The sequence below is a fragment of the Myripristis murdjan genome, chromosome 1, assembly GCF_902150065.1.
Source record: "Myripristis murdjan chromosome 1, fMyrMur1.1, whole genome shotgun sequence".
NCBI lineage: Eukaryota > Metazoa > Chordata > Actinopteri > Holocentriformes > Holocentridae > Myripristis > Myripristis murdjan.
In genome coordinates, this window is record NC_043980.1 from 26,738,282 (window position 1) to 26,750,636 (window position 12,355).

The 12,355-nt window shown below is 41.3% G+C and overlaps 1 protein-coding gene across 1 annotated transcript in view; it reads right to left on the reverse strand.

The window, feature by feature from the left end:
* Positions 1–12,355, reverse strand: part of LOC115365560 (protein sidekick-1) — a 251,027-nt gene that overhangs the window by 19,044 nt on the left and 219,628 nt on the right. Inside the window, exons 31-34 of the mRNA XM_030060637.1 lie at positions 4,896–5,097; positions 1,750–1,853; positions 1,503–1,573; positions 403–544 (exon numbers count right to left, since the gene is read on the reverse strand). Of these exons, the coding sequence (XP_029916497.1) occupies positions 403–544; positions 1,503–1,573; positions 1,750–1,853; positions 4,896–5,097 (519 nt within the window). The remainder of the gene's footprint in view (positions 1–402; positions 545–1,502; positions 1,574–1,749; positions 1,854–4,895; positions 5,098–12,355) is intronic.

Below are 12,355 nucleotides of genomic sequence, written 5' to 3' on the forward strand. Positions count from 1 at the left end.
GGATTCAGTTTGAACTGATAATTGCCCACTCAACACTCACTGCACACCTGGACAGCCTGCAACAGCCTTCCCTCTCTCTCTCTCTGTGGTCATCACCTAAAATTAATTCCATTTCTTCTTCTTTTAATTTCTACGGTGTTTTGGCAGTTTTTTTCTTGCCTGCCACAAGCGTTCAGGTCAGGGCAGGCAAGCAAAGGGTGTCGTTTTGTTTTCTATAAACTGCGGGCCTGTAAAGCCCTTTGAGACAGTAAACAGTGATTAAGAGCTCTAAATAAACTTAAACTTGCTTGTGTTCATCTCAGGGAGCAAGATGAAGTAACAAATTCCTAATTGCATTTACTGAATATGGAAATGAGGTTTGCTAAATTCCCAAAACAATTGCAGTAGTATAATACTACTCACCAGTGATGAGGGCACTTGTTGTGGTGTTGTTTTTGGTTGCCATGGCTTCTCCTGCAGTGGAGGACGTGTTGTTTATGGGGAGCTCTCTATAGTAGAGCCGGTACCCAATCAACACTCCATTAATATTTGCATCACTGGGACGCTGGAAACATGGCAACAGGCATACGTAGGCACGTGTACACACACACACACACATAAACACACACATAAAACGTATTATTACTTCACTTCCAAAAAATACACTTTATAGTTTGGGTCTGCTCCAGCTCCCTGGCATCCCATAATTCTATGCTGCTCCCATTAACATTGTCTGAGTGTAGTTGATGTGGAGCAGCTGACTGACATGGCACTAGCAGCCTGGCAGAGCAGCCTTGTATCACTACAGCCCACTTTAAGGAGCCAGTGAAATGGTCTGGCTTTATCCCGCACAGAAAAGGCGATGCTTCAAAGGCTCTGGCATTCTCGTAAAGCATGATGAAATTGCCGGTGACTTTGTTTTTTATAGCCCTCTTCTGCTTTGACACAAGGCTGGGAGAAGTGAGACAGAACATTTCCAAACAGAATGGAAGCAGTGGTGAAAAGCAGTGAAGTATCCAGGCTGTATTTGCTGTCTACTCCCATGTCACTGATGCTCTAAACCACCTCCATTTTCCCAAAGCTCCATTTTTCTTTTTCCTCCCCTCTTGGACATTTGTTGATGTTGCCCTCTAACATCTCTTTTACTGATCTTTCCTCATTAGGCGTTTGCTCATTTCTCTTCCAGTGTCTGTCTACTCCACCCTCTCTCTCTCTCTCTTTAACGTTCTGTTCATCTGTGTTGCCCTCTGACCTCTTCAGGTTCAATAAATAATGACGTTAATTGCATCCACACACACACACACACACACACACACACACACACACACACACAAACATGGCAGAAGACTGCAGGGGTTCTTATTCAGAGTAAGTAATTACCTTGCACTCTGTGTGCCTGTGTGTTGCTGCATACATATGTGTGTGCATGTGCTTGTGTGTGTGTCTCAGGGGTCACTGTGCTAGTCAGAAATCTGAAACAGCACATACAGGATCTGTGTTTGTGTTTGTGTGTGTGTGTGTACCTTCCACTGCACCAGGATTGAGGTGGTGGTTGATGGTTTCACTGCGAGGATGACTGGAGGCTCATCAGGCACTGGAGAGAAACAGGGGAAACAAGGGAGAGAGCGGCATAGAAACAGAAAGAGAAATGAGCAGGGAGTTGCCTCATCTCCATTCCCTCTTTTCTGCCCCATGCTCAATCCCTTACAGTCCTTCTCTCTAGTGTTTTCATATCCCAAAATTCCCCCTCCCTCCCCTCTCCTTTCTCACCGTCCTGCAGAGTTGTAACTGCCTCCGTCTCTTTGCTAAGGGCGCTGTCTCCTATGTCATTGGTGGCCAGCATCCGTAGCTTGTATGATGTGAAGGGCTTCAGCCTACAGAAACACACACACACACACACACACACACACACACACACACACACACACACACACACAGTTTCATGTGTGACTAATTCATATGCTATTGATTGCAGGATCACTAATCAATGTGAACCGCCTGCTTGCATGTGAAGACAGACATTAGTTTCAATAGCAGGTCATTGATGAGAATATAATTGTGGTGCTAGTAATGTTTAACAACCTGTGAGTAACTTTGTCTCGATACCATTGTCTCCTCTACTCACAGATGCCTTCAGTGGCCTTGGAGGAGCAGGCGGGGATCTTTAATAATAATTGTCTTGCAGCTTTCCTAATTGTCTGCACCGCAGCTATTTCCATCGCCATAGTACCACACCAACCTATCTGCATTTCTCCTCTATACAAGGTGAATGTATTACTAAGCACAGAATAACCGTTTACATCAGTCATTTTGAAAACACTTCTCTCTAGAGCCACTTACAATCACTGCAATCAACAGCTATCATTATGGACTAGTTGAAGAAGTCTGGTGAATGGCTGCGTTTAGCATGCTAATACTCTAAATGTACCTTCTCCTATACACTGCGGGCAATTTATTCAGATTTTGAAATGAGGATAGTCCACAGCTAAATCATTCTTCTTCCTCACTTTTAATCCATTTACTATTAACAAGGGAGCTGTATTTAACAATTTGCAATAACAAGGTGGATTCCAGACCCGTCTAGCCCCGCCAATATATCTACCTATAAGGTGTTCCTCTAGACATTATTTATGGAGTGTCTGGTAGACTACAGAGGACTGGTTACAAATTCAGCAGGGGACAGGAGAACAGCCCAACTGTGTTCTTGTATAATAATGAGGCAGGGATAAGGGACAAGAAATGGCCCTGTGGGATTGTGGGTATCGTAGGAATAGGACATCAAAGGCACCAGGCTCAGAGAGGGTGGGACACCAACAGCACTGGGAGGGTGCTTGGGACGGTGTTTGCAAGACTGTGTGTATGTGTGTGTATGTCTGCGAGTTTGTGTGTTCACATCAGCCTGGGGACTTGGATGTTTTGGTACCAAAGATGTCTCGGTGGAAAACAACAATTAAGGATAGATAACAAGTGAGGCTGAGCGTCTGAGCACACCCAAATGTAAGCTAATTCCTCCATTCCTGCAGAATATTCGGTGCTAAGAATGAGCTCCAAACAGTATCAAAACAACAACAACAGCAGCAGCAGCAGCACCGCCATCATGGCAGATCGACTCTCCCCAAGGCAGGAAGGAGGTTGAAACAGACTGATGCAGACACACTGAGAGAACACTCTTCAGCATCTCAAATAGCCCTCTGATAACTCAGGAAGGAAGGCACACAAACAGTCATGCAGTGCAGAAAAGGAGACACACACACACACACACACACACATACCCACATCCAGGTCTGCACAAATGTGCACATACTCTTATACACTAATAAACCCTCATCTTAGTCCAGCTACTCAGACTGTCATCAGAAGTTGAAGTAGCCATCCAGTTCGACCCGTATAACCTGCTGCGGTAATAACTGTTAGAGCTGAGAGGAGAGGATGGAAGGATAAAGATAGAGCAATGGTAAAGGAAAAGATGGAAGGGGAAGAGGGGTGGGAGGGTGGGGTGCGTTGTAGGGGGTGGAGGAGGATGGACTGTTTGAGGATGAATGAGGAAAAAAATACATTTGACTGGTGTTTTTTTTTTTTTGAAAGCGCTGGCTGTTGATGGAGGGGGGGTGGTGACAAATGACAGATAAAAAGGTAAAAATGGTTATAGGGAGAAACAAGGGACAAACGAGAGATGCAGTCTTGAAAGCATGAAGGCAGGCTGAGAAAAACGGATAAAGAGAAAGAGGGAGAGAACGGGTCTTGCTGTGCCTGTGTGATTAGGTGACTGAGATTCTCTTCTCCTCTGCAGTGATTATGATTACTCTCCTCTCCCTGGCGGTCTTTTGGTTTATGTCTTCTTTTTTTTTTTGGGTACCCACATTTTTTCAGTTCTTTAAATAAATAAATAAATAAATGAATAAATAAATACATAAAAATCTGCCTTCTGTGTTCTACTTCTCTTCATTAGTTTACTTTGAGATTTCCCTCTATCCTCCTCTCTCTCGGTCCACTCCCCTCCCTAAGGATTGACAAACACTGCAGGATTTCTTTCACATTTCTTTAACAAATTAAGGTTTGAGATGTCATACTAAACAAACTTCAAGATTGGGGTGCTGTCAGAAAAGAAAAAAAAAAACTCTCAGAGGAAAAAATGCAATGTGAGATTCTTATTTCCTTCTTTAAAAATCTGTGGGACAAACTAAATTGGAACTAAAGTAGGATAAATATGAATTTAAAACACTGGAATCAAAGGTCATGAGCTCATAGGCAGTCGGTCTATTGTCCTACCTAACATTACTGAGGCTAATTATATTAAAAAAAAAAAACAAAAAAAAACAGTGAGATAGTATCCTGTGCTTTTCCTAGAATAGCTGTATAGCAGTCAAGCAAGGTTTGGCTCAAACTCGGCCTGTTTCAGATAACCTTCCTCATCATACTAGATTACAATAATGTGATAATGGCAGGTTAATATAACCTTGAAGGCTTGAGTGTTATGTTCAGTGTTCAACACTATAATTTGTTCTGCAGTTCTCTACAAATTGGCTGTCTACATGTTTAATAGACAGAGCAGTCCTTGAATAATGACAGTTTTAGTGAAAAGTAAGAAGCAGGCTTGCCTTGTTGTTCTATTAGTCAGCCTTATCCTTATCTGTGGTGATTTATGATGCTGTCACAGTTCTGTGAATTTCTACTGTATAAAATATATGTTTTAGTCCTTATGTCCTGCATTCCTCAAAAGGTCATACAATTAGGCCTGATTGAAAATGTGTTCCTTCACATGTAACTCATGTAACTGGGGGGATGGACTTCAGGTCGGTTCTTTATGTGTTACTTGACACTTTACACACATTAGACACATTGCCCTAACTGATCTGTGATGTCATATAATACACAGTTAATGTGTTTGTGTATGCAGTACATGCACACATCTGTACCTGTCAAGGGTCCAGGCGGTCAGGTTGTGCGGGATGTCAGCGGTGTGTGTGTTCCAGTCGGCGTTGGGCAGCTCTTTGATCTGCAGAGTGAAATACCTCAGGGGGGAGGAGCCTGAGCTGCCTGTCACCCAGTGGAGGCGGAGCCTGCGAGATTCAACCCCGTCCTGTGGGACAGACAACTTCCTGGGTGGCTGGGGACGCTCTTTGGATGTTGTAAGGAGGTTGGAACATGGGAGATAAAAAGGATGAGAGTTGGGGGGGGTGGGTGGTGGTGGTGGTGGTGGTGGGGGAGGGGGGGGGGGGGGGGGATGAGAGGTGAAGCAGCAAGAGAGTGACAAAGACAAAGCAGAGAAAAAAGTTATGGTGACAAGGAAGGGGAATTAAAGAGGAAGTATGGGAGGGAAAAAGAGAACAACAAATTAAAATTGAATCTGGAGGGACTTTAATTTGGTAAACAAAATATATTGGGTTATATTCTAAAACTCTGTGTAGTGAATTTTCCAGAGAGCGGGCTATAACAGATACGAGATGATTTAGAAAAAACAAAACCCCTTATGATTCATGTTATGATTATCATTATCATTATGATATGTAACACTGTGTGACATACATAACATTATACATATCATTTTTATGACATTCAAACAGTGTGTGTTTGTGTTAGTATTCATGTTAATCAGAAACAGAGAATGCATGTAAATTAACACATGGTCAGATAAATAACTTCCATAGTAATATGATAGTAACTAATTCTTGTTCACTCATTGAGATTCTACCAGAGTTTTTATTGCACATACCACATGACATGCAGCCTAGATTTACATAAAAGATGTATCATCCTGACAATGCAACTGTTGCAAAGCATACATTTGTTAAATCAAACAAGACATATAACCACAGCAGAGTCAAAGAGCAAAGTGACAACACATTGCTTTGTGTATGTTGTTGCTATTTAATTAGAAGGGCTAAAAGGCTGCTTTATGGAGGCACTATCTTTGTACAAATGTGTTGGCACAGTGAAAGATATGCGTGCGTGCGCACACACACACACACACACACACACACACACACACACACACACACACACACACACACACACGTGGATAGGGGGCATAATTGTTTAATTTCAGGAACAGCAGGTTATCGATTGAGTCTAGAAATAAAAGCATTATTGATTCTCTCTGAAGTTTAATTAATCTGCACTTATGTTCTAAAACACCCCTTTATGCACGCATACCCCACATGCATGCACACACATCACACACCTCACACACAGACACACACACACACACACACTTATCTTCCTTCCTATCACAAGTGATTTAACTCCACTCTGTCTCCTTTCTTCTCTCTCCTCTTTGTTTTTCAGCCCACTAAATTTTTCCTGCTCCTCCCTCTTTTCTTTTTCCGATATCTGATCATCTCTATCTCCCCCCTGTTTCTGTTGCTCTCTTTCCATTCCACAATAAAGATCATGTTCTGATCATAATCTCATAATAGAGAGACTGTCAGAACAAGCACTGCCCTTTCAGCACTTACATAACTGTTTACAGCTCAGCAAGAGAGGAGAGGAGACGAGAGGAGAGGAGAGGGGGAATGAGTAGTAGAAGGGGAGAGAGGAGAGTGGCATGAGAGGAGAGGAGAGTGGTAACAGAGGCGTGGAGAAGGGGTGAGCAGTAAGGTGGTAGAAAAAGTGAGAAATAGTAGATGAGATGAGAGGGGGAGAAGAGGATATGAGAGGGAAAGAGATGAGGGGGAGAATAGTAGTGGTAGAAGAGAGGAGAGGACAGGGTGGTACTGAAAAAGAGGAAAAAAAGAAGATGGGGCTGAGGGAGGATGAATTCTGCTAAAAATGCTCAATTGTCCATTAACTGATCGGTTATCACCCTCTCAGAGCACCTCGGCACAGACAAATCTCCTCAGAGGGAGTAGCAGCTTTCTCTCTCAAGCGCGCACACACGCACACAAAGCCTCACACACATACACACACATATACGCACACTCAAAAAGCCAATTTTCCTTTTCTCGGGATTAAGTTGGTCTCTTCAGCATCATCAGAAAGAAATCTCTATTAGGCTATTCTGTCTATCTCTCAGTGAGAATAGGCCATTAAGCTACTGAAGTGGAACAGGCAACCACTGAATTCTGTTCTGAAGAAATTCTGATAATGATGTAGATATTATAATATCTGATTCAATTAGAACACACCACAGTATCTGATAGCCCAGAATAGGGTATCTACAATCATGATTCCAGGTTTTCACAAAAATGACTTTCACTATCACATTTTTACCTAAGGATTTTTTTTTTTTTGGCTTTTTTAGTCAATACACAGCGCAGGCTGGCAGAGAAAATTGGATGGAGAGGGGATGACATGTAACAAACTAAATTAGACCTGAGCTGTATCTAACCCAAAGTTATTCATGGCTCAGCCCACTAATTTCACTTCTCACTTTGGTGGGATTTTGGTGACTGACTGTGAAACAGTAAAAACGACCTAACCCAGGATCCCAGCCTACGCTCTGAGAGCCCTCTTTCAACAGTGCTGCCCAGAAAAGGTTATGAATTCTCTCTTACAAATAAATTTAGACTGTTCATGCCCACAAAAAAATTGGCTTTTATCATACACTTGCAAGTAGTCTGCCATGATAAGTACTTGATAGAAAGCCTAATGGCGCATTGTAAAGCACCATTATGCTTATAGACATCCGCACATTAAAATAAAGATATGCTTGCAACTGACCGTAAATGGTCACAACCTTCCCTTCACCCAGCATAGGTGACTTAGGTGAGGAAATTAACAAACAAGGAAAAATCCAACTGTAAAAACAGGTATGGCTTCATTGGAAAAAAAGAATCTGCATCTGTAACACTGAAACTGAGCATTTCCTACAACACTGTCATTCTGATACGCAACTCATAATTTTAGAGTTGACTTGTGCATGCTACTCAAAACCCATGCTACTCAATAAACCACACATACATGAAGTTGGGAGCGGAGGTCTAATGAAATAGGTGCTGCAAAGCAAATTCCTCAGAGTAGCCACTTGCTGCTATTAGTTAGGAAGTCGCTGCTCTCTGAAACTGTGCTCCATGCAAAATGCAAAGCACTCCTATCAAAGCGATTTTATGCACATCACAATCAGTGTCTCATTGTTGCTTTTTAGGACTGCATATACTCAAGAATTTAACACCCTCACTAATATTTAAAATGATTGTCAATTAGTCATTAAATGCTGGATAAAGCTAGACAATATGCACTGTCCAAATGGCTTATGAATGGTATAACATGCACTTTTAATCTCTACTACTGTAGCCTTTTTCAGCATTTTCATATTAATTATGAACTGCCTATTCATTTGACTGTCTGTTTATGCCTTTCTTGGTGATCTTTCCTTTTTTAGCCACTTAACGCTGTGCCTAAGCCTGGTCAATAGGGCTGTAGTTGTCTGGCTGGTCGGTTATTAGTTTCATAAGCAGAAGCGTGTGTCATTTTAGGAGTGGGGGTGGGAGGGACATATGCAGACCTGATGTATTTTGGTGTGCCAGATTCAGTGTGAGCGCATTTTAGATGATGTAGTTGTTTTCAAGACATGTGACTGATGAAACGCATTAGAGTTGATTGTGATGTGGTTTGTGACTGCTGAGCCAAGTTAAAGTTCCCTTTTTGGGACAGCAAAGGTCTGACCTGGACTGAACCAGTACTGTTAAATAAAATCTGTGATACTGTGTGTGATAACGTTGTGTCAGCAGAGGGAATGAAAACGGTTCTGTATTAAAATGCAGGTCAAAAAGTGCATTGTCCAAGCTGTGTGCTCCATGATGATAACTGCAGGAGGACTGGACAGTTTCTGAAGCCCCGACTTTGTCAGAGATGCAGTTATACAGTACAAACTCTCAGATTCTTGTATGCATAGGACCTGTCAAAGTCTACAGGCTTTTGCATTTATTTCAACAAACTTTCAGATGTCTGCATTAAAATATTCTTATGTTAATAATCCTATTTTATTTTAACAATCTAATCCTTATAATTACTCTAAAACATAAACTAATTTAAATGTGACTATGCAACTGATACTGAAATATATGGCTATTAACAAAATAAGAACAAATTGTGGCTATAAACAAAAGAAGAAATTTGTTCATAAATCGCTTCCGGCATCTGGCCCAATGTCGGTAACTGAAGGTCAGCCAGCACAAACTTCAGGTCAATACTATATCTAAATCATAGCCCACGGCAAGATACTTAAATGTCATCAGTGCAAATCTTTGTTTCTATGATGTGAAAGAGCTGAAGGCATGAGAATGACAGTGGACTGAGGCAGGATTAGAGGGAATTGAGGGAATTGAAGTAGTCTAGGCAAGATGAGATAAAAACACGGGTGACCTCTAAATTTGTGGAAGATAAAACCAACTTGATTTTTGGGTGTTTCTCAACTTCAGAGAGCATGACTGCAGTATACACTTTACCTCGTCAAAAATCAAACCACTGCAAAAAATCAGTCATAAGTTTCTGGCCACCAGCTGTGTGACGGAAGATACACTTCCTCTGTTGAATTCTCCTTTCAGAAACAAAATATTGTGTTAAGAAAGACACTGGGACTTCTGTACGTAATTGTGGGTATAAACTGTCAGACTCACACTGGTGTTTCTGTCTCTTGAAATTCTTGTTCATGCCAAAGTTTGCCCTCTATGTTTAGGGCCTTGACTGCAAAAATAAAACAGAATGTTAAATGGACAGTGACTAAAACATTGATTGCCCTCTAGCCCATAATGACTGTAACTGTGGGGGGCTGATGGGGTAGATGATCAATACCAGTGAGTCAACAAGTACTTCACCTGGTGCTGAGATTTCTGGCTTTTTAAAGTTACATTTTCACTCTCAACACTCCAAACCTACTTCTTTTTCATTTTTGCATGCTCAGTGATGGGCGGTGAGCAACCAGTGTTGTAAAAAATGTTAATCATAAAGACTAATAAGCCTTGTACTCAGACCAAACAAAAAGACAAAACAACTTTGTTATGACAATATTTTGTATCACAGTGAGTTTGCTCTCTCTTCTAATTAACTGGCTGTCCCTTTTGCAGAAATGTTCTGCTGGGAGTTCTACTGGCGTTGTTGCTGTTTCTACTTGCTGCCAGCAGAGGTTCATAGATTCCTTACTGCTTCTTTAACAACCTGGTTGATTTAAAATGGTGTAAATATTGCTCATAATCTAACCTTGATATATGATACTCCTCAAGTTTTTGAAGTTTGGCTGTTCAAAAGTAAGGTATCATCAAACTATGCATGAAACTATGAGAGTTCTCACTCAGATCAGCAAGATCTGAGTGGTATGGTGAGTCAGCTACATCAGTATAGTCTGTGTATTACCCACACAGACTATGGGGGGGCGCAGACAAGGATTAAACCTACAGACTAAACTGCCCTTTTCGACTAGGGTACCTCAAATTCACTCTCCAGGTCATCAACTGAAATACACTTTGACCCCATTTACGCTTTAAGACACATTTGGACTAGATTTAAATTGGATCTCTGAGACTTCCTCAGCAGGAGTCTCAACACACACATGGCCGCAAAGCGATCAAGTGTAAATGGACCTGTCTAAAGCAGGGGTGTCCAATCATGTGCCATGGAGGGCCATGAGGCTGCAGGTTTTCATTCCTGCAACCTGCAGCCTCTCGGCCCTCCATGGCATATGGTTGGACACCCCTGGTCTAAAGAAACCACATACATTAGCGATATGCTCCACCCAAAATTTTACATTTCCAGCTACGCCTCTGGTGCTTAGGCCAAAGAGAAACGTTTCCTTGATGGGCGTTTTCAGGATGAAGGAGACTCATGGTTGGAGTGCGTTCGAAACAAGATGCCCATTTGGGCTGAAAACATAATTCAATGTTGGGATGTCCACAAACAAACAAAAACAATCTGTTGATCAACTGACACTTGCATTTCATGTGGGAAACTACAAATCGGACGTGTATCTGTCTAGCGTAAAGCACGCATTGATGTGTAAAATGGAATGTGGGTAAATCATGTCTAGATATTATCCAGGTAGAAGACGCATGAAATGAAAACGGGCTGTTAGAGTTATCTTAATCTAGATTTAAATTTTCTGATTTCTAGGTAACAGATTAGTGTTATTTTAGAAGCAAATGTTTAAGTTTAAATTAAACCTCTAAGGAAGAAAGTTGATCTTCAGATTGCTGTCGTTTGTCAGAGGAGAAACAGCGTCCATCTTGTTTCTCCTTCAGTCTCACCCATTCCTGGGCTTTTCTGGACCAAGTCCAGGTTTTATGAGCATCATCGATTCTGAAATCCCTGTCTGGGAAACCGCCCCAAGGTGTTGCAATCAGTAGATAAATGTTCAAAAACACTTGATAAGAAAGCCAAAGCATACAGTTTCAAAAATCAATATGTGAAATATTTTATTGGTATTTTATGATTTTAGTTTCATAGATTTAAATTCAAAAGCCACGTTGCTGTGAAAGTTCCCAGAATGAGAGTACAAACAGAGTCAACTCCGTGGAAGACATCTGTCAAAATGGAGCAGTCAAACAAAGGCTGCTTGGAGAAATGGGGGTAAAATCAGTTTCCTCGTATGATTTTTGAAATGTAAAATTCTGGAGATGATGGTTCTGTGGAAAGGAAAAAAGGGAAATATCTACACATGATGTAGAGACTGGGGTATTTCACTTCTTTAACTTCAGTGCCAATAATTTCTGTGAAATCTTCACTGCTGCCACAAACCATGAAACCTCTAATACCTTCCGAAGAAGCTGACCTGAGAATTTGGTCAACCCAGCAGCAGTGCCAGCATCCCAATTTTAGTCAGGCCAGAGAAATGCGAGAATGTGTCATATAATCATCTAGAAAATTTTTCAGCAGAGGCAGGTGGGATTGGGGAGCAGGGGTGAAACAGTAGGCTACAATGTTCATTTTATAACTATATAATCACATAATTTCATAGCAGCAGTTATGCAATGATGAGACATACTGATTGAAATATAGAGTGGATTCTGAGAAACATATCTTTTTAAAAAATCATACATTTCGGATCAGTGGGCTAACGCAATTACTAAGTTTGACCTCAAGTAATTAGCCCAGTCTGCACCAGAATTTCAAATATGGGCACATACTCGACGAGCGCAGCACAAAAATGGATCAGAGATTAATGTTTCCATGCAACGCTTTGTGTGTGCTCGTTTGGGCGTGACATGGATCATATATAACAGTCATAATCGCATTTGCATATAAGGCGGTGGTAAATTCTACGCTTAAAAACACCGACCCGTGTGTATTAGTAGCTTGTTTAAAAAATCCACATGTGCAAAAAACACTGCAAAATGTATTACTGTAATTCACCTTATCTTATTTTTAAGGGGTTGAGTTACATTAATGGACTTGCAACCTTGCAATCTTAAAAAAAAATCTTAAACTAACTTCCCCAGTGTATTCT